The 22,972-nt window shown below is 46.5% G+C and overlaps 3 protein-coding genes across 4 annotated transcripts; all 3 read left to right on the forward strand.

Moving 5' to 3' along the window:
- The first annotated feature begins 421 nt into the window (after window positions 1-421).
- On the forward strand, window positions 422-7,554 carry LOC102069510 (ovomucoid). 2 transcript variants are annotated; one of them, XM_074552014.1, is made up of 9 exons: window positions 422-984; window positions 2,251-2,372; window positions 3,337-3,356; window positions 4,129-4,265; window positions 4,775-4,832; window positions 5,102-5,238; window positions 5,739-5,799; window positions 6,682-6,791; window positions 7,283-7,554. In XM_074552014.1, exons 2-9 carry the CDS (start codon window positions 2,318-2,320, stop codon window positions 7,326-7,328), a joined length of 624 nt encoding a protein of 207 aa, XP_074408115.1. In that variant the 5' UTR covers window positions 422-984; window positions 2,251-2,317; the 3' UTR covers window positions 7,329-7,554. The 2 variants fall into 2 exon arrangements, with proteins under 2 accessions (XP_074408115.1, XP_074408114.1); XM_074552013.1 differs by lacking the exon at window positions 7,283-7,554 and having other exon boundaries at window positions 6,682-7,160.
- Window positions 7,555-9,114: 1,560 nt separating this feature from the next.
- Window positions 9,115-11,279, forward strand: LOC102069328 (ovomucoid-like). The gene is made up of 4 exons (XM_005483724.4): window positions 9,115-9,235; window positions 10,049-10,071; window positions 10,531-10,655; window positions 11,103-11,279. Exons 1-4 carry the CDS (start codon window positions 9,181-9,183, stop codon window positions 11,146-11,148), a joined length of 249 nt encoding a protein of 82 aa, XP_005483781.2. The 5' UTR covers window positions 9,115-9,180; the 3' UTR covers window positions 11,149-11,279.
- A 4,988-nt stretch (window positions 11,280-16,267) lies between these two features.
- Window positions 16,268-20,873, forward strand: LOC102069149 (double-headed protease inhibitor, submandibular gland). The gene is made up of 9 exons (XM_005483723.4): window positions 16,268-16,401; window positions 16,652-16,856; window positions 17,332-17,354; window positions 17,889-18,016; window positions 18,281-18,326; window positions 19,155-19,282; window positions 19,421-19,466; window positions 20,121-20,254; window positions 20,706-20,873. Exons 2-9 carry the CDS (start codon window positions 16,799-16,801, stop codon window positions 20,749-20,751), a joined length of 609 nt encoding a protein of 202 aa, XP_005483780.1. The 5' UTR covers window positions 16,268-16,401; window positions 16,652-16,798; the 3' UTR covers window positions 20,752-20,873.
- Window positions 20,874-22,972: the final 2,099 nt, after the last annotated feature.

Below are 22,972 nucleotides of genomic sequence, written 5' to 3' on the forward strand. Positions count from 1 at the left end.
TTCTTCCAGGAGCAGCTAAGGCCTGAGAGACCTGTCCTGCAGCAGGAGCTCAGCCAGCTGTGGGGTTTTTCCATGCTGGTACCAGAGGTGGGATAATCTGGAGCTGTAACCCTGGGTGGGGAGGCTGTGGATGCTGAATGGCTGCAGGTTGTGCAAGTGCCTGAACCTGGGGATTTCTGGGTGAAATCCCCCACTTTTGTGGCTTGCCTAGGGGATACCTGTGGGGCTCAGGTGTTGCCCAGTCACCATTTAATTGCTGCAGATTTGAGTCTCCCTGAAGTGTCTGTAGGTGAGAGAGTGAAATAAGGCTGGACATCCAACAGGCATTGTGGTGGTCAGAGAAAATCTGAGTTGCTTGGGGCCAGTGCCAGACCTAGAGCTGAACCCAGGAGTTGAAGTGGAAAATTTTTCAGTGGTGTAAGACTTTGGCAGGAAAATGCTCTCCACTCATCAGGAGAGGTTGGTCTTGCCCAAAGGACAGCACTGTCCAGGGCTGGGGCTGTGAAGGCTGGTGAGGATCGTTTGGAGAGGTCTTGGTTGGATGAGGGAGCTGCAAATTCCATATTTAACCCAGAGGGATGTAACCTCCTCCAACTCTGCACAGGAAAAATCAGCAACTGTGACATGCAGGGAGCAGCTTCAGTAACTCCTGCACAGGAAAAATCAGCAACTGTGACATGCAGGGAGCAGCTTCAGTAACTCCTGCACATGCTCAGGGAAAAGAGTTTGGCTTCCAGAGATGCTGCTCACAAGGCACATCAGGGCAATACATCCTGAAGATGTGCCAAATCTGTCTGAAATATTCATGCATGCTCCCTGTAATTTATAGAAACAATCACAGCAGCATAATTATTTCGATGCTTCTCCCTGTGAAGAATCTCATCTCTTGGACGTGAAAATGTGACCTGCATATCCCCACAGCCATGTTGTGGCCTTCTGGGTGTGCCAGGAGAGGTGATTCCATGCAATATCCAATATATCGAGGTAAGGATCAAAACATACCCTTTAGACTACTGTGGTGGAACAGACAACAACACATTTGTTTGGGGTGAATTTCAATGATTTCAGATGAATTTCATTTGTTTTATGGGTGGTGCCTGGTTCATTAAAGGCAGCACCTGTAAAGCACCATTTGCTCTGCACCTCCCAAAATTCTGAAGTCTACCCTAAGCACAATGCTTAGCTCCAGTGATCCCTCCAAAACCCCAATCCTTGACATTTTGAACCTGTGAAAAGGATGGGCAACAGGTTACAGGCAGAACTCACTTCTGCAAAATTACAGCTACTAAAACAGCTGAGGTGCAGACCTGCTCCTAGGCAGGAGCAATTTGGAGATGACACAAAGGCTGGTGGTGTGAGACAGACAGGGAAATGGGGACAGATTCTATATTTTAATTATCATTTTCTAAAATATCTGCAAGAGGAAAGGACCTACTGTACTTTCAGGTGTAGCTGGTGCAATGTAAATAGGTTCCAAATCCTCAGTGTCTTTTGTTCTTCAGCTGGCTTGGCAGAACACCCTGAATCCGTGTGTTTAACTGGGACTGGGTCTGTAAATAAGTGCTCCCTGTTGCTAAGGTTCAAGTGACATTTTTAGTGGCATTTGACAGATTTTTAACCTGCTTTCAAGTCTTCTACTGAGCTCTTCTATACCCAGGCAGTGAAACTGTCATGAAGCCTTGGCTTTACTCAAACAGATGCTAAAAACCTTTGGATTCATGGGTTGGACACAGTCCTGCCAGGCTTGCCTGACAAAGCTTAACTGGTGCTGCTGATGGCAAAGGCACACCTGAGCTGTGTTTGTACCTAGAGGTGATTATCTGGGAATCTGGGGAGAAAAACCCACTGAAAACCAGAAAGGAAAGCAGAAACTCAGCCTGGCCTGCAGGCAGGGTGATACTGCTTAAGATGTCCCTGATGGGAGATGTTGCTCTACAAGAGACAAATCAGTGGCCTGCTCTTTATTCCCCTCTATCTTGTGCTCCTTGCACTTCCACTAGAATCCCAGAGAGGTTTCTTTTGTCCCAAAGGCTGTTTGTTTTCTTTTGACCACTCAGAACTTGTGATACTTGTCTTGATCTATTAACCAGGTGTCCAGCCAAAATCAATTGCCTGGCAGGCTCAGACCATTACCCGAAAAGTCAAGACCTCCATAAATATTCCCGGCCTCATTGTGCTGGTGACAGATTCTGCAGGTTGTTTTATGTTACAGTTGAACAGTTTAGACATTGCATTTGTATATATTTGCAGGCAGCCCTGCAGGGACCATCTCTGAGCAGAGTGGGAGCAGCAGCCTGCAGACTCCAGCACCTCCAGCATGACCAGGGCAGGAATTTTGGTGCTCCTCTCCTTCGCGCTTTGCTGCGCCCCAGGTGAGTGATTCTCCAGGGTCTGAGTCCTGGCTGCCTTCAAAGGGATAAGGCAGAGGATCCAAAGAGAGGAAATCTCCTTCAGAGGGCTCTGCTGCCTCAGTTGGCATCGTGCAGGTTGCAGGAGTGTATTTCAGGATAGTCCTCAGTGGCTCGCTGCTGTAGCTGGTGGTTTGTCATAAATATAAGTAACAGCAAGTGGAGTTCTGTGCTGGCAACTCGTGCTGTTACACTTTGTACACCGATGTTCTCACACCATTACACTGCTTAGGCTTGTACAATTACAGAAAATGGATGAATACTTGAAATAAGGCCATGAGAAGGGGGGTCAGACCTCTGGTAACTAGTAAGGAAAATATTGTAATGGCACAAGCAAATTCTCTGCAAGGCCCTGGCAAATTTCCTGCAATGCTCTTTCTGCTAATGGAACAGCAAGAGATGAAAACAAGCCAGACTCTGATGTTCTCACTGCATATTCACAACTGATGAAATTACAAAGCCAAAGATATTTTTTTCACACTCACCTTCTTTCAAATGCATATTTCTGTCAACAGATGCTGTATGTATTTGCTTATCCTGTAGGTGACTATTTGCATTTGTCTCTGTTGATTCAGGTGTATTTCCAGATACATAACAGCAGCGCTTTAGGGTCAAAGCGGATATGTAAAAAGATAAGGAAGGAAAAGCTGTTCTGTTTTCAATTAATAAATCTACATGTCTCAGAACAAAAAAAGAACAAAGCTATTCAAAAAGGTGTTTCATCATAGCCAGCAATAAGCAATGCTATTATGCTTATCAACATAGAGGAAAAAAATCATACATCGTTTATTTAGCTCAAAAAACAATCACTAGAAATCATTTGGCTTGGTCCTGCACACAGGAATTTTATATCCATATTTCCAGCTTTAATTGAGGTCTTATCACATTGGCTTTTGTTCATACTTTCTGCCTCTCTTTTCTTTTCCAGATACTGTCTTTGGGATTGAGGTAAGTGGAAGATTTCTTTCTGTCACCTTTCTCAAGTATGTGGCCTGATAAAGGTATAACCAAAGGAATGGGAAAAACGTCCAGCCTGTAAATGCTCAGCTGTTTTTCACCCAAGTGTCACACTCCGGTCACTGTAATCAGATCCTACAGTGTAAAACATGAAATCATACTGCCCTGGGCTGTACATCTATGCTGTATGTTAATAATGTTTTAGTAGTAATGATACAATATTTTTGGATTGATTAATTTTTCAGCAACTTTAGACTGGTCTAAGCTTTAAGCTGTAAATATATTGCTGGTTCTAAATTAAAGCAATAGGCTAGCATCAGAACCTACCTGAGAGCAACCTACTGAAATACTAAAATACTCTGAGCTGATCCAGCTTCCTCACAGGTCTTGGTCTTCTGGAAAAAAACATGATTAGTGTATTAAGAATGAAAAAATAAAACCAGAGGTGCAGTGGAGGGGCCACAAAAACACAAGAACTAGAGACCAATGGAGAGCCTTTATAAAATCATGTCAAGTGAGCGTGAGAGACCAGCACTGGTTTATCCCATCCAAGGGGCTGCATGGTTACAGCTCTTCCCTCCTCCTCCTCCTCTTCTCCTGCTCTGTGGGAACGTCTCTGCAAGATGGAGTCTCCTGAGGGACCCACAGCAGAAGTTTGTGCTGTGGCAGTGAGGACTGGTTGTACCAGCCCAGTGTCCCACACACAATGAGAGTTATGAACATCTCAGGTTTTCTCATCCTGTTGCTGTGATTGCTGTGGCAGGTGGACTGCAGTACCTATCCCAACACCACAAACGAGGAGGGCAAAGAGGTGCTGGTGTGCAGCGAGGCCGTCAGCCCCATCTGCGGCTCCGACGGCGTCACCTACGGCAACGAGTGCCTGCTCTGTGCCTACAACGTGTATGTTCTGCTTGGGGACACTTGGGGACACTTGGGGACAGCGTGGGGACCCCAGGCAGCATGGCTCAGGGCTCCTGGCAGCACCACAGCTCACCAGTCTGTCACACATCACCCGTGTCAATTCCTCCAAAATGAGCTTGGCTATCGCGGCACAGCGCTCAGGCAGAGCTTTAGTCACTGTGTCTTTCTTTTGCTTCTGTAATTTATTCAGGTTTTTTCTTCTCTGTCTCAAGGAGTGGCCAGGTGATGGCTCTGAGAGCACATCTCATCACAGCAAGAGGATAGGGATGCTCTGCTCAGAGCTGCCCAAAATGGCCCTAAAGCTTCCCAGGGTTTTACATTCCTGCCAGCTACTCAGCTGATGAGGGAGGGTGGCTCTACCTTCTCAAATACAGATATAAAAAAAGCCTGACTGAGAAAGTCAGTTTTCCCTTGTATTAATTTTAGCACCTGGAATGTAACAAGACATCTCTGCTGAACTTCCTAACATTTGTCTTTCTCCCCTGCAGAGAATATGGAACCAATGTCAGCAAAGACCATGATGGAGAGTGCAAGGAAGTTGCCCCTGTAAGTAAAACCAAGGGCAAAACAAGGGGTGTCTCCTGCTTCTGAGTGGCCAAAGGTGCTTCTTGAAATAATTCAAACCCTAAACAAGAACACAGATGAGCTGCCACAATCTTGCAGTGGTCACCTCCAAGTGAAGTGTCATCACTGAGACTGACAGAAGAGCTTTTCTCCTGCTGTGGTGCTGTCCTGTGTGGCCAGGCAGACACACCAGATCCCCTTGTGTGCTGCCAGCAAGGCCTTCACCAGGGCTTTGTTTGTTCCCTGACCAGGTGGATTGCAGCAGGTACCCCAACTCAACCAGTGAGGAGGGCAAAGTGGGGCTGATCTGCAGCAAAGACATCAGCCCCGTCTGCGGGACCGACTGGGTCACCTACGACAATGAGTGCCTGCTCTGCGCCCGGAGCCTGTGAGTGCTGAGCACAGGGCCTGGGGCTGCTCTTTTGGACAGCAGGACTTCTAACAAGGCCTCTTCTCTTCCTCCTGACTAAGCCTTGCTGTCCTCTGTCATTAGAAGGAGAGCCATGCCTTTGGTGTAGGCTGAGAAGGGGAGGGCTGGCTGGGGATCTCACACAGGACAGGATGCTGCTCTTAACCAAGTTAAAAGGGTCTGTGTGGCAGATGCTGCCTTGCAGAGGACAGCTCATCCAGGGGTGACAATTGACATTGTCACACAGCCTGTCTCCTCATCCACCATGACCCCTGTCCCTCAGATCTTGCTGTAAACCAGCTCTCTGGCAGGCAGTGACACCGCCTGAGCTGGTCCCTGGAGCCACATGGGCACAACCTCAGCTGGTGTCTCCTGTGTCCCATCCTTGTGCCTGGGGCTGCTCAGCATTGCTGGGTGATGGGGCTCAGCAGGACAGGCTGCTCGCAGGACTCCCTAATGCAGGTCTCTTCCCTTCCCAGGGAGGCTGGAACCAGCATTGGCAAGAAGGCCGACGGTGAATGTAAGAAGGAAATTGTTGCAGTAAGTGATTTGGGTGATCAGGGGCTGGGTTTTGGTGCTGCTGCTGTTGGGAGGCAGTGCCAGTGTCTGCAGCAGCCCCTAGATCCTGCAGAAGTGAAACAGCTGCTGTGCTGCAGAAGGGGAGAAGCTTTGCCTTCTCTACATGCAATAAATGTTATTTGTGTGAAAGCCAGGAAAGGAGCAGGTGACTGCTCAGGAAGGAATGAGTAAAAGAGTAGTAGAAATAATCCATCAGGGCAGAACTGTGAATAGCAACAGAGAATGGCGTTTGGGGTCAGACCAATGCTCCATCTAGCCCCTGGCAACTTGGTGCAGAGCCTAAGCCTAGTGCAGTCACTAAGCCTTGATAGATTTCTCCTCCATGAAATTCCTCAGCCTCTTCCTGCACCCAGACACATTTTTAGCCCTACAATTCTCCTCAGCAAGTGCAGCACCATTGCTCCAGGAAACAGAATCCCACTCTTGCAGTACCCAGCCACCTGCTGATCTTCCAGTTTTAATACTCCAGGAGGGATAGTGGACCTTTATAGAGGATCAGCACTCCATTTCTCCAGACACCAGTGTTTTTCCATTTAATTTCCTGGCCAGCTTGGGAACACAGAGCACGGCACCTTCACCGAGTGAACTGCTGCTGCTTGGAAATGCCATGGCCAGGTTATGATATACATCTCTTCAAACAGGAAATTATGATCTATTTTTATATTATTAAATTCTCCTGGCATGGGAGAAACTGACACCTCAGTTTATATCAGATGTGCAGGGAAGTTAATTACGTTTGGCGAGATTGGTATCACTAGCACTGCAGCTCTAGCTCAGGGTTCAAGCCCTTGTGCTACTGACTCCTCCACATCAGACTCTTTTATTTTTACTTATTTTTTACAGGTTGACTGCAGTGACTACCCCAAACCTGTCTGCTCACTGGACTACATGCCTCTCTGTGGCTCTGACAACACAACATACAACAATAAGTGTATCTTCTGCAACGCAGTCGTGTATGTACAAATATCAGTGATGTCTGTTTTATCAGTTGCCTCCTGTGGGCACAAGTTTGCACAGTTACTGCTTTTTTTGTTTGCTGGATACTGTTGATTAGGGATTTGGGGCAGGAGGGAATGCCAGCCACCGTGTCAAGCGTTCATTTATTTTTTTCATTAGAGCATAAAAAATGCTACGGCTGCTTTGTCAGTGTGAATGGTTTGAAGAGCATTTAACCTAAATGGAATTTTTCTTGCATGCTGCAAAGGAAATGAAATTTCTTTCCTTTTGAAATTCCACTGTAGTTTCCCTACAGATATTTTCAGTCTTAAGAATGGGTTAAATTGTTTCACTCATGTCTTAATAATCAAATAGCAAATGGGAGTCTGCAAGTTCCTTGGCTCTGGGGCAGGATCCCATCTGACACCATCTCTAGGAGCCATCAAAAAGATAGATTATAGCAGGCAGGACTCTGTGTTTAATTCATTCTTTCCTCTCCTTACTTCAGGGACAGCAATGGGACTATCTCTTTGAGCCATTTTGGAAAATGCTGAGTATAGTGCCAAGAGAATTCACCACAGGATCCCCACTGGAAAATCCCAGATAAAGATCTGACCTCAGTCCATCTCACCTTCTGGGGAACTCCGCTCACTCCTGATTTTCTTTCCCAATAAACTAAATCAGCAACATTTCCCTGTCTTCTTTCATGTGTTGTCTCACGAAACATTGCCTTGATTTGTTGGATGATGATACTGGGCAGAATAGGTTTCGTGCTCAAAGCTCTGGGATAGAACAAGAACATAATCTTCCTCCCTCCCTCTCATAAAAGACAAAAAATTAAATACAGATGCTGCAAGCCCAGAGCTGTGTGTCTTTGCACATAATGACAGTAATGTCCCTGCATTAGTGCTCAGACCCTTTAATGTTTGACGTTGCACAGGGCTGAAGGGGTGGCACAGCAGGGTCTCTCCTCAGGTGCTCCTGGTGCATTTTCTCTGTCAGCAAAGCCCGGTCCCACCTTGGTGTCACCGCCCAGAGCTGAGCCCTGGCTCTGCGCTCACCTCAAGTGCTGCTCTCTCAAGGGCACCCTGCTGGCAAACCCATATTGTTCAGACACCTGCATTGTCCCTGTCTATTTGTCCAAGTCCTCCAGCTGACTTATTACCAGATTTTTCTTATCCTGGAGTCGTCCTTTAAAACCTTTCAAGTTTTGAGATTAATGCCTTCCTAGGTGTGGTGCCTACTCCTGCCTACTTGTCTTCTCTCAGTCTTCAATTACACAATGTTCTCTGCCAGCCCAAGGAGTATTTCAGCAGTGTTTCAAAATCCAAGGACAAAGCATCCTTCTGTTTCTTGAGAGTGTGACCTGTCATTGGCGTATTGTGCTTGAAATTTATTTTGCTTTTGTCTTCTGTTTGAGTATTGAATTGGGGTTTGGTTTTTTTTTTTTAATCCACACAAGAGAGTCATAAATAAATTGGGTTTATCCCTTCTAAAATGTAATATCTCCCACATGCATTTCTTCTGGCAGTCAAAGGGAGAGGGGTGCTTGTTATCCTGATGGAGGTTGTCCCAAAAAGCAATGCTTTGGTGGTAAAACAAAGGATTTATGTAGAGATGGGCAGATGGATGAAGCAGTGATTTCCAGATTGGGTTCAGCTTTTCTAGGATCCATGCTAGAGTCCCAAATCACTCTGTCATCATCATACTAAAAGTCTATTACTGCAAAGCTAATGACTTTTAGGGGAAATAACAATTGTAAATTATTTTTTTCCATAGTCCCATAAAAGTTTCTCCATCCCTTGTCATTTTCCAGGATTCATTTCAGCATCTGGGATGCCCTCTTGCTTGCATTCCTGGTCCATTGTTTTCCTGCTTTCACTATAACTTAGTGGTGTTTTACTTGGGAAGCACAAAAATAAAAGGAGAGCCTTTCTGCTATGGAAGCATTTCATTCAACGTTTTTCTCGTGAAAAATCACTGCACAAAAATAAGCAGTGATAGGTGAACACACAGAAAACCTGACAGAACTTTGCACAGTGGCTCTTTTGCCTGCAGGAATTTTCTGTGGTCCTTCAGGAGGAAACTGTCACATATTTCACTTAAAATAAGGACTCAGAGGGTGTATGTCACACATCTAAACTCCTCGTGACTCCCGTTGATGAAGAAACACCACTCTTGGCTTCCAGCACCGCTTGCCTCCACTGATATTACCACTGAGACAAAAGGCTGGAAGTGTTGCCCCAGGATAAGGGTGGATAAGGCAAATATGAACATGCACAAACACACACGCCCCCCCAGAGGTGCAGGCATACATATAAGCGTGGTTGGCACCCGAGGGCACAACCCAGGTGGTGTTTCCTGAGCAAAAGCCAAGCTCTGCTGCTCACAGCTCATCCAGCCACCATGAAGATCACGGGAGCGCTGCTTCTGCTCTCTCTGGCCCTTTTCTGCATCTCAGGTGAGTGGCTGTGCCTTGGAGTAAGCGCTGGCTGTCTTCAAAACCACAGAAAAACATCCTCAGACTGGAAAGAGCTCCGTTCTGCAAGGACTTATTTACTCCTAGAAAGATAGTGTTGAAAAGACTTGACATCAGAGACTATCACTTATGGGGTAATATTTTAGCAACAGAACTGAGTGGGTAAGAACAACTGTGGGAACAGCTCTACTCTCAGTGCTAGTTTATGCATAATGAAAGAAGTGACACGAACGTGGTGCAACCCGGAGACTCAGACAACCAGTACTTAACCTCTGAAATCTTGCAGAAACACAAATAATTCTGCTGAATGAAAGTGAACATTTCTTGCAGTCATCCTGAACCGAGGTGTAGTTTGAGAGCCTGAATTGCTGTAGGAGCTTTATAAATTCACCTCTCACTAAATACTATTCTTATTTTAAAATAATATTGGCAATGCATATAAGATGCCTCTGTGTACTTGTCAGCTTTATGTCCCTCTTTACCTCAATAATTTGCTTTGCTTTGAGTTCATGTCCTGTTCCATCCTTTGAACCATAGAAAATGCCTTTCTCTTCTTTTATTTTACACAGCTTTTTCCATTTTGACTGTAACCCTCATTAAATAAAAATACTACAGAATCAACATACAGTATGGCACAACATTGTGCCTGAAATTCCTTTTGTCTAAGAATAATTTGCTAGCACACAGGGAGTTGGAAGATATGTATTCAGGGCATACATTCTCAGATTTTAACAGAATCTTTGAATTACATTTGTAACATATTTCATTTGTTCTTCTTTTTTTTTTTTTTTTCAGTTGAAGCTACTGGTGTGCTGCAGGTAAGGGACAGATTTTTCTATTCTCCATCCTTTCTTTCCTTAAAGCAGTTTCTGTATAAATCTTTACTAATCACATCATGATGGAGCCTTTCAAAATCCTGAGACACCCAGCTGCCTGAGCAATATTTGCCACAGATATTATCGGGTGAAATTGCCATTTTCATCTGCTGATAGCTTCAACAAGTAGGGCAGCACTCAGCTCATGTCCACGTTGTCGTCAGAGTTACTGCAGCATCGTTTGCAGTGGTTTCCCAGGCTCTGCATGGCTGGAGGCAGCACTCCTCTGCATCCTGCCCCATCCCTGGGCTTTTCCTCAGCATCTGGGCAGCAAAGGGGGCAGCTCAAGGGGTGTGTGGGGCCTCCTGATGCCAATTTTCTCACCCAGCTTTGGTTAAGAGCTCTTTTTTTGTGTTTGTTTGGTTTTTTTTTGTTTTTTTTTTTTTTTTTTTGTGAATACAGGCTGCACCTGTCTACTGCAGGAACCAGAGGACCATCAGGAACATGTGCTCCATGGAGTATGTCCCCCACTGTGGGTCTGATGGTGTCACCTACTCCAACAAATGCATGTTCTGCAATGCCTACCTGTACGTATGGAATAAATCTCTTCACCTACTCAGTGGTGAATTAACTTAGCTTAAACTGGCTAATCAGTCTTGCACACTGGCTGGAGAAGTAGAGTGCTTTTATTTCATTTGTTTTTCTCTCATCATTAGGGGTAATTTTTAATTTTTTTTTTTTTTGAGAGTTTGCTTGGGACTCCTTTGTTTCAGATATAAAGACACAACATTGTGTTCCACGTTTTCCTCTTCCATGATTTGCAAAAGAGCTTTCTCTCAGCAAAGTCTGTTTCTTAAAGACTATTTGGTCTTTTAAATGAAGAACTTTTCTTGTCTTTATATGTCAATAATAAAAGGAAATATGTGGAATGGAGTTCAGAAGTCCCTCTGTGGTGCAGAGGGACAGATCAGCAGTAAAAGCCCAGATGTTCTGTCTCTGAGGTACTGATTTCTTGCTGATTTCTGTCTCTGCAGGAGAAGCCGTGGAGTTCTTGCCTTGAGGTCTCTTGAAGCCTGTTAAGTTCTTGACAGGATTCAGCTGAGAAAGAGCATCCCTCCCTAACAATGTTCCCCAGGGCAGATGACTTCCTAAACCCCTGACCCTTGAAAACCTCCTATCAACCCTGAAACCTCTGACAATAAAAAAAAGACCCAGCATTTATGTTGTCCTTCAGTCTCATTCTGGCTTTACCTAGCAGGTTGCATGATTATACCACTGCAACAACCCTGGGGTGTGGGAATCAATGGGCAAATTACAGGGGAGAGGGAGAAGGGTGTTCTGATCCACAAAAACATCAACCCCAACTGCAAAGGCAATGGGCAGCTTTGGTGGGCATCGGCCTTTATCCAGCTTTCCAGAAGGAAAGCCAGCCTGGGGATGCATCCTGGTGCTCCTGGCTCTTTCCTGCTCTGAGGGGATGTGACAGAGCCTGAGAGGAGCCTGGCTGAGAGGAGCTGCCTCCCTCCCTCCCAGCTGCTGCTGTCAAACGCCTGCAGCCTCCCCCAGCCTCACTCTCTGCAGCACCAAGGGGCCCCGGGCAGACCTAAACATTACCATGATTAGAGACAGCAGCAAGACTTGTAATTGGGGTGTTCTGGCACTGTTCTGCCACACAGAAGGGGTCCTGCTGGCACAATGAGCTGCTCACCCCTGTTTCAGTTCCCAGGGTTATCCCCAGTTTCTTACACCTGCAGGAGAACATGTGAGGAAGGTCACATTCCGAGCTGCCTCCACCTCTCGAGAAGGATTGAAAACCCACCTGTAGCTGAGAGAAAGCCTTTTGCAATGTGCTCTGCTCCCCAGAGCAATGTCACAGGGAGCTTTCTCTGGGCTGCCCACGCTGGTTCATTGCTGAGGGGCACTGCAGAACACCCGTGGGCAGCCAGAGCTAACAGAGCTGCTGTCCAGGGGATGCTGCCAACCGCCGAGCCCATCTGGGCACCTCACCCATCACTTAGTGCTGGTTGAAGGTAATTACCTTGACTGTCGCTTGTGGTGGATCCTTTGAGATTCTCCGGCCTCTGGAAGCCTCGGCTGATGAAAGGAAGGGCTCAGAGTCGTGGTGTTAATTTATTATTCATTAACAGCCAGGCGCTGCCAGTGCCGCGTGCTGCAGAGGCAGCAGCCTCACAGTCAAATAGTTAATGATCTTAAGTGACAATGTGTCACTTCCCAGAGACTGCAGAGAGCAGCTCTCTAAAAGGAGACAATTTATTTCCAAAAGACATGATTCTCTGCAACCATTTAGTGCCAAGTCCCTTCCCGGGGCTGGAATGTCCCTCCTGTCCGTGTGCAGGAAGGCTTTTCAGTGTCAGATGTGATTTCTGGGGACCAGGATAAATTGAGGCTCTGGGAGGTGGTGCTGGGGGTGTGGGGCACATTCAGGCTCCTTCTTCTCCCCCTCTGCAGAGCGTGGGAGTCAGGGTAGGAGAGCAGCAGCTGCAGCAGTTATTTTTTCCTCGGGCAGCAGCAGGGAGGATGAGGATGGCCCTGAGGAGCCGCGATGCCTTGGAGACAGCACAGCTCCCGATCGTGCTGGAGATCCCTGGGATGCTCTGAGGGCCTCTTGCAGGGGCATGTCTGCCAAACAGGAAAATCCAGCAGGCAATTAAGGGCAGTTTCTGTGAGTAGAAATGATAAATCCTCTGGGACTGCTCAGGAGTGACCAGGGGCAGAGCAGGACCCCAATGCAGCTCCTGCCCCAGCAGCTCATCCTGGATGCTCCTTAAGATGGAGAGGAACAGCATTCTCCTTTATGAGCACCTCGTTGGAAATAATTTTTTTTATTGCTTCTCAATAAAATCCTGCCACAACAGCACAAATCCTCTCACCATTACTAATCTAACTCTCCCTCCAGGAAATTCAAGGCAGGAAACATTGTCTGCCTGCCAAGGTATTTTATGGTACAATTCTTTGAGCAGTACCTCAGCACTTTATGTTATTATCTGATGTTTTGGATTCAGGAAATGCCATTCAATTACCCCACAACCTGATTAACACATTGCATGTACTTATTTTGTTCTGCTTTATTTTATATAATTCCTTCTATTTTTGTGCATTGTTTGACTTGTTGCTGGCCAAAATATACCTCAGGCCAGCCTAGACCTTTCTGTTAATGCAGTTTCTCTCTGTGGCTTCTGTCAGGAGAAATGGTTTATTACTGCATTCTTACTTGATGTGGAGAAAAACAAAATTATGTTTGAAAAGTGAATTAATTGAGGGTGTTTTGGGGGGCTGGCTGTGTCAGAGCTATTGCAGCGAGGCAGAGCTGAGATTCACTGAGGGATTGGGATCCTCAGCCTTCTGCTGTTAGCATGCAGCTTCCAGACAGTCAAATAATTCCAGACACCCTTGCCTGTGATATCATCTATGCTTAAAGGCTGGGGATATTCAGGCAGCAATCAGATGGCTGAACTACAAGGAGGAATAATAGGTGAGTGCGGCTTAGAGCAGGGGCTTTGCGGGCTGTAAATTGAATTTCTGCTCTCATAGAAGATGCAGCTCTGCCCCCGTGTGCAGAGGTGCGGGAACAGCAGCTCGGCCGGGATCTCCTGCGGTTGTTCCCCATGCCCGGAGCCGCTCCTGCTCCTGCCCGGGCTGCAGCCGCTTTGTTCTCGCTGTCCGTGACTGCTGCAGAGCACAGGGATGCTGCTGCTGGCATGGCAGCAAATCCTGCGCGCACACACCCACCCTCGTGTTCAATAGCAATAACAATGAAAAAAACCCGTTGTTGCTCTTTGTAGCCCGATGAAGCCTAGGGCAAGTTTTAAACCAAAGCAGGGAGCATCATCAGTGAAAAATCTTTTAGGTTGTGGTAGGCTGTGGACCTACTTGAGATAGGAAGTCTCAAGATCAGAGGAAAAGCTTCCCAGGAGATTATCACTGCTATGGGAAGAAATGCTGCTGGATTAGAAACCCAGAGTTACTGGAAATGTACCTTAATGCAAGAGGACTCCTCACATGATGGCCAACATTGATCCCATTCATGTGGCCATAACCTTCCTGAATGTTTGTCCTCTAGGAGTCTGGAATAGAAGGAAGCATTTTATTTAAGAGTTTTATTTAACCTTCTATATGGATCTCGTGTCTGTAGTAACATAAAAATAATCCCAAAGTCACTTTACTGAGCCCTCCATCATGGTATTTCTGAGCCCCAGAATCACAGGATAGTTTGGGTTGGAAGTGACCTCTGGAGATCCTCCAGTCCAAACCCCCTGCCAAAGCAGGGGCACCTGGAGCAGGTGATGCAGGAGCATGGCCAAGCGGGTTTGGGATGACTCCAGGGAGACTCCACCACCTCCCTGGGCAGCTGCTCCAGTGCTCTGCAGCTCTCAATGGAAAGAATTTTCTCCTCCTGTCAAGGTGGAGCTTGTTGTGTTTTAGTTCATGGGCACTGCTCCTTGTCCTGTCACTGGGCACCACTGAGAACAGTCTGGCACCATCACTCACATCCCAGGGCTTTGGGCAGGTGGGCTCACTTTGCCCTTCCCATTTGCAACAGGTGTAGGACATTTCCCAAGGCTCACCGTTGTGAGCACTGCTGTTTTTCACTGCTCCTAATGCCTGCTTTCAGTCCATCTGCTCTCCTGTGATTAGTGCTGCCCCATTCCCTGTTTCCTGCTGCTCCTTGTGCAATCCCCTGTCACACCTGTCCCAGCAGCTCTCCTGCCCTGCCCTGCAGAGCCAGCCCTTTGTCTCCCATCCCTTCTCCCAGACCCTGTAGCAAGGCTCTCTCCTCGTTTCTCTTTCCCCCCTGCTGCCCTGGGAAGTGGCAGGGGCTGCTGGAGGAGAAGAGAAGAGCTTTTTGGATGGGCACCAAGACCCCCGGGGCAGCACGTGAGGCAGAGCGGATCTCCCAGGGGATCTGGCTAATGAAAGGGCAGGTGCTGGCTCCACATGAGAGCGGTGCCGCTCCCTGGCCAACACCTGCCAGGCACTACAGCTCCTGCTGGCTCCAGCCTGCCAGGAAACGCAGCAGGAGAAGCAGCACAGTTCTGCTAATGGGGATCTCGGATCTGGAGGTGGGTTTGGGGGAGTTTGGGTGGCAGGGCTGAAGAGGAGACACACTCTGCTCCTGGAGCCCCCCCAACCACGGGGCTGGCAAGCAGCACCTCCACTGGTGGCTGGTGCAGGTTCTGAGGAAGCTTTGTTTTCAGACTTTGGCATTCCTGCCCCTGGAGATTAATCAATATTAATGCTTCCGTGACTACGGCTTCCTTTCCAAATGTGCTCACAATCAGTTCAAGGAATCTGAAAGTCAACACGCTCAGGATGCTAAGAATGCGACAGAAACAACTTTCAAAGGAACCCTTCAACTTGTGATATTTGTGAAAGAGATCCAAATAGCATTATTCATTTATTTTTCAGGAAAATGATTTCATTGATATAAACAGGCCAAATCCCACAAGCTCCATTCTCTGACTATGGTTCCCTTACACTTTCAGCTACATTTTTATGATTTATCTGCTCATGCCAAGTGTTGAACATCTCCCAGGATAATAAGAAAACCAATTCTGATTTTCTATTTAAAACTCAGGCTGCCTTTAAGCCACATGTATGAATTAGGCTTCTTCTGAAGCACAAACAAGTTCCATCCGTCACTTCCTTCCGTGACTACCTTAAATCAAAAATTTATTATTTTATGCAATATCCCCTATTTGTTTTTCCATACACTTGCGATAGAGTCGAGCCACTTAGCAGAGCCTAGCACATTATTTATCACTTATCTTCCCTAAAACACGACTCTCAGCTGACACTCTAAATTTAATGCCATATAATTGAGGGAGAAGGGGGAAGCCTAACGGCTCTCCTTCTGTTTGCAGTTACTGGAATTTTTTCTGGAATGCCTTTGGTATTAACAAGCCCATTTCACCTGCACAGAATACCAGTTGCTTGCCATTAATAGGAAACATTATCCCAGTACAGATTTAAGGCTACTTATTCTCATAATTTCTTAATCAGACTTGTGCTCATTGCCAACAGATGAATAACTCTTGCTCCTACACAGAAACGTCTAATAAACTTCTGGGGGTTTTTGTAATGCTTTTATCTCGTGATGACTTTCTGTGGGTGAGAAATCCAGCGTACCAGGAAATTACAGGAGAGAGTGTGGAGGGATTTAAAGATGCTGAGACTTCAGCATCTTTACAGTGCACTGATGCTTGCCAGACCCCAGATATGATGTCAGTAAAATGTCCCATGCTCCTGTCACCCCACTCTGCTGTACCATGAAAGTCTCCCAGAGCCCAGTGCCTGTCTAGCATATGTGATATGGTGAGCACAAGTCAAACACTTCCAACAAATGGGCTCTTTTTTCCCTTCCCCAACTTCCATATTCCATTTCATAACATCCGCTATTGAGACAGTGCTCGTGTTTGGAAAGTACAAATCACTCATTGTACAGCAAGACGCCTTTGTTAAAAAGCTGGGTGTAGCTCACATTTTTGTTTAATTCTTCTGGGCATCTCTCTAACAAACAAGTATTCTTTGGAGCTCAACTCGGTAATCGATACAATTTTCTTAGTTTACAGAGCAAATAATTACTTTCTGGTGATGACTTCACAAGGTCGGGGAGATGCATATAAATACTGGGGAGGGAGAGGGCTGAGAACCATCCACGGACTCTCCGGCAACCGACCCACACGGAACAGCCGCCACCACCGCCGCCAGCATGAAGATGGCCAACTGTGCTGCCCTTCTGGGGCTGGTCCTCCTTGCCTGCTTTTCTGGTAAGTCATTTCTGTCATTTTTGCCACACTCCATGCTGGTCTAGACCTCCTGATCCTTTCCCTGTCTCTGTGCATCCTGAAGGGGAGCGCAGCCTCTTGGGGATGCGATGGTTTGGGAAGACGCGGCCTCTCTTTTCGATGAGCTTCGCCCTTGTGCAGGGAAACACATGGGAGCTGTGCTTTCAGCTTTTGAGCCTTAGTGGGGATTATGGAGCTAAAGAAGGATGAAATTTTAGGTCCTATTTCTCGTTTAGTGAGTCAAAATTTCTGGTTTCACAAATAAGTGATTTTTTTTTAATCTTGGTGTATCACTTTGCATTTACTTGGAGTAGATGAAACATTTGGGAGGATAATCACTTCTTGGTAATGAGAAGGTGTATTTGGCTGATCTGTAGGGAAATTGGCGATTCCAAAGGAATTTTAGTGAAGGACATAATACAATTTTTACATTTTGTAATTTCTATTTTTATTGTAGATCTTGCTGTTGCTCAAAGACGGGTGAGTATTAGATCTTTGTCATTTAGTCTTGATTTCAAAGTCTAGATGAATAATTCATACTCACGCTATATGTCAGGGAATGCTTGAGGGAAAAAAAAAAAGAGAGAATGAATAAGAAAGAAGTGCCCCTAAGTGCACCTCTTTTCCCAACGTAAGAAAACACCTTTTTCAGAGAGAGATAATTTAGCACTTTGATGATTAAAAAGACAGCGATTAATAATGTAGAATGCGAGTCAGCACAGCACAGAGTGCCAGTAGAAAATCTATATGACTATTGAATATCTGCCTAATATCTTCCCTGTCTTGATTCCCCAAGGAATGATCATTTTTGCCCATAATTCTCGCCAAAATTACTTTAAGTCTTAACAGCAGAGAGGTGCTTTCATTATGCTGTAAGATACTCGATATAAACTTTCTTCCACCATGGAGGAGCCATTGAGATTCCTCACAGTAGCCTCCCAGTGCAGCAAAACCAGGATTAGGGCAAGGACACCCTTCTGTCTGTTTGGAGACATGATGAATCCCATTTCCCAGGCCAACTGCGCCTCCTACATGGCGACTGGAAAAACCATGAGCGTCGTCTGTCCCCGCAACTACGACCCCGTGTGCGGCACCAATGGCCGCACCTACCCCAACGAGTGCTCCCTCTGCAAGGACTTCTTGTGAGTAGAAAGTCCCCTGCTCACCCACAGCGCCAGCTCAAGCAGCAGGCAGAAGCCCTTGGGGTTGTGACTAATCGTGGGGTGGGCTGGAATTTTCTTAAGTTTCTGTCTTCCTTAATGCGCGGGATCTTCTGTGTCAAAGCCCCAGAATCTGATTAATTACTGGGGCTTTACGGGTGGAGGGACTTGATGATTGAGATGATAACATGGCATGAAAAGATTAATCCCTGCTTTTCTTCTCCCTCTCTCCCTCTCTCCCTCCAGCCGCAACCGTGCCCTTGACAAGAAACACGATGGAAGATGCGTTAGGGTATGGCCAGAGATTGGTTCCTTCCCCTGCTGGGTGGCAGCCAGGCACAAACCTAGCCCAGGATTCCTTCTGTACTGAACCCACACAATTGCTAGCTCTCAGAAATGGGGTGAAAATGAAGAATTTCAGATTGGCAGGAAATTTAATTTGCATTTTGTTTGGACTGCTAAAATCAGTGAGTTTTAAAAGGCAAAAGATCTTCTGTAAAACAGAGTTTAGAAAGGAAACTTATTGATTTCAAGAGTGTTTCATTTTGTGTTATGAAAACACTTCCCTTTACATTTAGACTCAGAGGCTTGTTGTGGCTAAGAAATTCCCAGAAGAAGTTTGAATTTCAACTAAACTATAATTTTGTAACAGAAAAAACCTGGTTCTATCAGAATGTTTATCACAAAGTTAAGTTAAAGTTAGTATCAATATAGGGAGCTACCATGAAGTGACAAAGAACGTCTATTTTTAGTTTAGAGAGAGAGAGAGTAAAGAAACATTCTGTCTGTGCAATTTCACATAATACAATGACTCCCATTTCAATACACTCAGAGTAATTGCAGGAGCAGAGAGCTGAGTGTAAATTCCATTTTTGAAAGGTGTGAGGTATTTTAGGCAAGGATCCTTCATGGTGGCATTCAGGGGGGAAATCCCCAAGATGACAGGGATGAAGCCCACCTCAGAACAGAGAGTGATGCTGTACCCACAGGCAGGATTTCATAGCCCTTTTCATCTTGCAGCTCTGGGTAGAGGGGGGAATGTCCCTTGCACCACACTCTGTTACGCAGGGCTGCTGCAAAGGGGAGCAGAGATTCAAATGCTGCTCTGGGACTGTTTCAGGTCGACTGTACTGGTTTCCTGAAGCCTGGCAGTGGTTACAACATCCCCTGCACCCTGGAGTACTCCCCCATCTGCGGCACCAATGGCATCACCTACAGGAACAAGTGCCACTTCTGTACTGCTGTGGCGTAAGTGAAGGGCCCAGGGCAGGGCAGGGTTTTTGGATCAGTATTTCTCTTTTTGGTATTTGGAACATAAAGGGGTGGTTTGGCTCATGAAGCAGCTGCACTGTGCTCATTCATTCTCCACTTGCTTTCCCCCCAAAGGAGCGGCCTGGATGTGAACCTGAGGACCTACGGAGAGTGCTACCAGGTAAAGCCAGAAATCTGCACTTTTAACTGCTCTGACATTTTGCAACACTAATTCATGGCTGAATAATAGAAATGCCTCTACTGTCCTGGTGCACTTGGCCTGGAAATAGGACTTTAGGAAAATAGTTATGCCAGGATCAACATGTATGGAGCCTAATCTATGGCTAAGATATTTGAACACCTCTCTGATCTGGGAACAGCAGGAAGAAGGTGCTGAGACCTTCATTTGCTGTGGAACTGGATGAGCAAGAGATGGTGCATCATTGATGCAGCAGCACTATTAGCAGCAGTGATTCCCTGGGTGGGAGAACTCGGTGCACTGGGGCTTGTGACCACCCCCTTTCTGTCCACTTGCCTCTGCTTGCCTGCTGGACCAGAGCAGCCAGTGGGAGAGCCATCCTGGAAATACCAGCATGGTCATTCCTCTACTTATAACAATATTTATTAGATTTTTTTTTCCTCCACCATCTCCCTACTCCAGGCTGTTCCAGGCAAGCACATTCTCCGAGTCTGCAGAATTACTGGAACAACAGAGCCCTGCTCCTGAAAAGTGCTTTCACGCTTTGCCACATCACAAATACTAAACAAACATAGAGCACTTATGTAGGAAAATACAGGCACCAGAAGTTTTAAGCCCTGTTTTTTGTTCCATTAGCAAAATGTCAACATCGACTGCAGCAACTTCCAGCAGAAGGGCGGCAGCATGATCTGCACCTCCGAGTACAACCCCATCTGCGGCTCCGACGGCAGGACCTACTCCAACCAGTGCCACTTCTGCACCGCTGTCTCGTAAGTGCAGAGCTCAGCACGTGCCCAGGGAACCAGAGCAGCTCCCGTGCAGCTGGTGGGAGCCCCAGAGCTCCCGTTAGCTCCCATCCCTACCCCGTGCTCCTCTCCCAGCCCCCTCCAGGCACCACAGATCCTAAGCCTGAGTGAGTCTTCTCCTCCTCCCCTTGCAATTAAAAGCAGATCTCTGCTTGCAGGCTCATAGCTTTGCTGGCTGCCTCCCTGTCAGGGTGATTGAAAGTGTGACCGTAGGAGGTGTCCAAAATTATGGGGTTTGTCCCAAATCTCCTCAGCCTATGAAAGCGTGTAACTTGAGGAATCTGAAAAGAGGCGGAACATTAAGTGAAGTGTTCTATGACTTGGAGAGCACAATGGCTTTTGGGTAATTTGGGCAAAGTTAGGCTATAAAAATGAGATCCATGTCTCTAATTTTGGTCTCCTTCTCTCCCTTCAGACGCAGCCTTGGAGGTCTGTTCTTCAGGCACCAGGGAGCGTGCTAAGTGCTGGAGCTGGACCCTTCAACATGACACTTCCCTCATAAATCCTTCAATCAAACATGCTCTTCCTTGCTCCCTCAACCGTTATGCATCAGTCTCTGCTTTGATTGATCAATAAATTAAATGCAGCCACAATCTTAGCCATGGAGTGGTTTTCGATTTTGGTTTTGTTTTCCAGGCGGGGTAATGGTCTTCAGGCTTTTGGGTACTTTTCTGACAGGCAGGAGAAGTGGTGAAATAAACCACAGTAAAGAGCCAAACACCAGCCCAAGCCCTCAAGACAGAATGTCATTCTGTAGCAAACCATCAGAAAATGCTATAAAACAGCATAACTTTGAATCTAATTTTGAAGCCTTGCAGAGTGTAAATGGATTTGTCTTTGTCACAGCACTGGAACTTGGAGGAACCGTTCCTTTTAGGGGCCTGGTGGGAGTGTGGAAGGGGGTGTGATCAGCTTTATCTGGTCACACCTGGGCAAGGGGCAGGTCTGGTGGTGCCTTATAAAAAGGAGGCTCATGGCAAAGGGAGGAGGTATCTCATAGGGAGGAAAATGAGGAACTGCTGCTTCCTTGAAGGGTGTGTCTATTGAGATTGTGCCCATCAGCAGAAAATTGCAGCAAGCTAGGCAAGGCTGTAATGAGCCTAATGAGAACCTGAGGAGAAATTAGACTGGGCTCAGGCTTTCAGCTTCTTGCAGAAGAGATCTAAAAAGCTGTACTGGTGGTATTTGAGGCAGAGGACCCCTCAGGAAAAGGTCTTGGGTTTTCTAACTCCAGGAAAGAGGGGCAAGATGTGCTAGCCACTCAGATGTGTTTTCTATCTGGGGAAAAAAGATGTGAAGATAACATCTTTGTGGGAGCCTGAAGCGTGCACTGCAGGAAAAATGACATCCATGACTGTTGGTGATGATGTGCCATCTCTTTGGGTGAGTCAAGGAGTTAATATGCAAACAGCACAAGCAAAAAAAGTCCCAAGTGCCATGGCTAACACACTCCCTTCCTCATCCTTTCTCCACCTCCCATTCTCTTGTTATGTAAAAGAACACCTGCTGCTTAGGCTGATATTTAGGACAAAATCTGTGACTTTCAAGACACTTTTTTTGGTCTTGTTTCCTGAAGTAGATAATTTCTTGACCAAGACATTTTTAGGTACTCCCCATCAGAATGTAAGAGGCTTGTCCATCCCTAGAGCCAGCACAGAGAGCAGGAAGAAGAATGGAAATTCTTATTTTCATGGGTTCTTTTGGTGTTACTACAGGTAAGATAAATTACATCATACCTTTGTGCCTGCTCCTAAGAAAAGAGAGAGAAATTGGAGAGTCACAAGAGTCCTCACTAGTTACCTGCTTGAGTGTCTGAGAAAATAGTCAAGGAGCAGTAAAAGTAGCCAGTTTGGATGTGTTTGTTGAATTGTTTTATAATTCCTTGTTGGACAAGAGGTTCACATGCTGGCCACAGAGCAGTGGAGTTCTGGCCATAGCAGGAAATTATCTTCAGTGGCAAGGCCTTATTGTCAGCCTTCTGAGGTAGCTTGTGCCTGAGGAATCAGATAGCTGCTCAGAAGGCTTTGGAAAGGCCCAAAGAAGAGCTGCTCACCTGCAACAAAATGGGGGCAAGTGGTGAATATGTGGCAGTCTCATAAGCCTCTAGATGATTAGAAGATTAAAGGCTTGTAGCATTTAAATCTAAAAATTGGCCAGAACAGGTTGGGACTCAGCTTGACACCAGCAAGACTCTGCACAGCAAGGTCCAGGTGCCCTCCTCCTACCCCTGAGAGGGACAGAATTCCCCCCCTTTGCCACCAAGTCCCTGTTCAGGTGTCACAAAGAAGTGGAAAGGGGCAATAGCAATAACCACCTGGCTGGCAATTCAGCCTTTTCCTCTGCCTGTGTTTGCTGAGGCTGGAGCCAGCCCAGCTGTGCTGCAGCAACCAAAACATTGTTTGGGCAGATAAGGGGCTGAGGCATCGAGGCTGTGGTGACGTCTGAGAGCAGAAAAGGCAAACAAGGAGTGCTGTGAGTGGCAGAACTGAGCGTGGCTGGGAATGGTGCTGCGGCTGACGGGTTTGATAACTAAATTACATGAGAGGCTGCGTCGTGAGATCACCCTTAATAGACAGCCCGGGATTCGCCTGTCAGTCATGGTTTCCCTGCCACTGTGTGGATTTTAAGATGTCTGGCAAGCTGCAAACTGATTTCAGTTTGCATCCCCAGACGTAGGGCACC

Source organism: Zonotrichia albicollis, chromosome 15, assembly GCF_047830755.1.
Source record: "Zonotrichia albicollis isolate bZonAlb1 chromosome 15, bZonAlb1.hap1, whole genome shotgun sequence".
In the NCBI taxonomy this organism is placed as follows: Eukaryota; Metazoa; Chordata; class Aves; order Passeriformes; family Passerellidae; genus Zonotrichia; species Zonotrichia albicollis.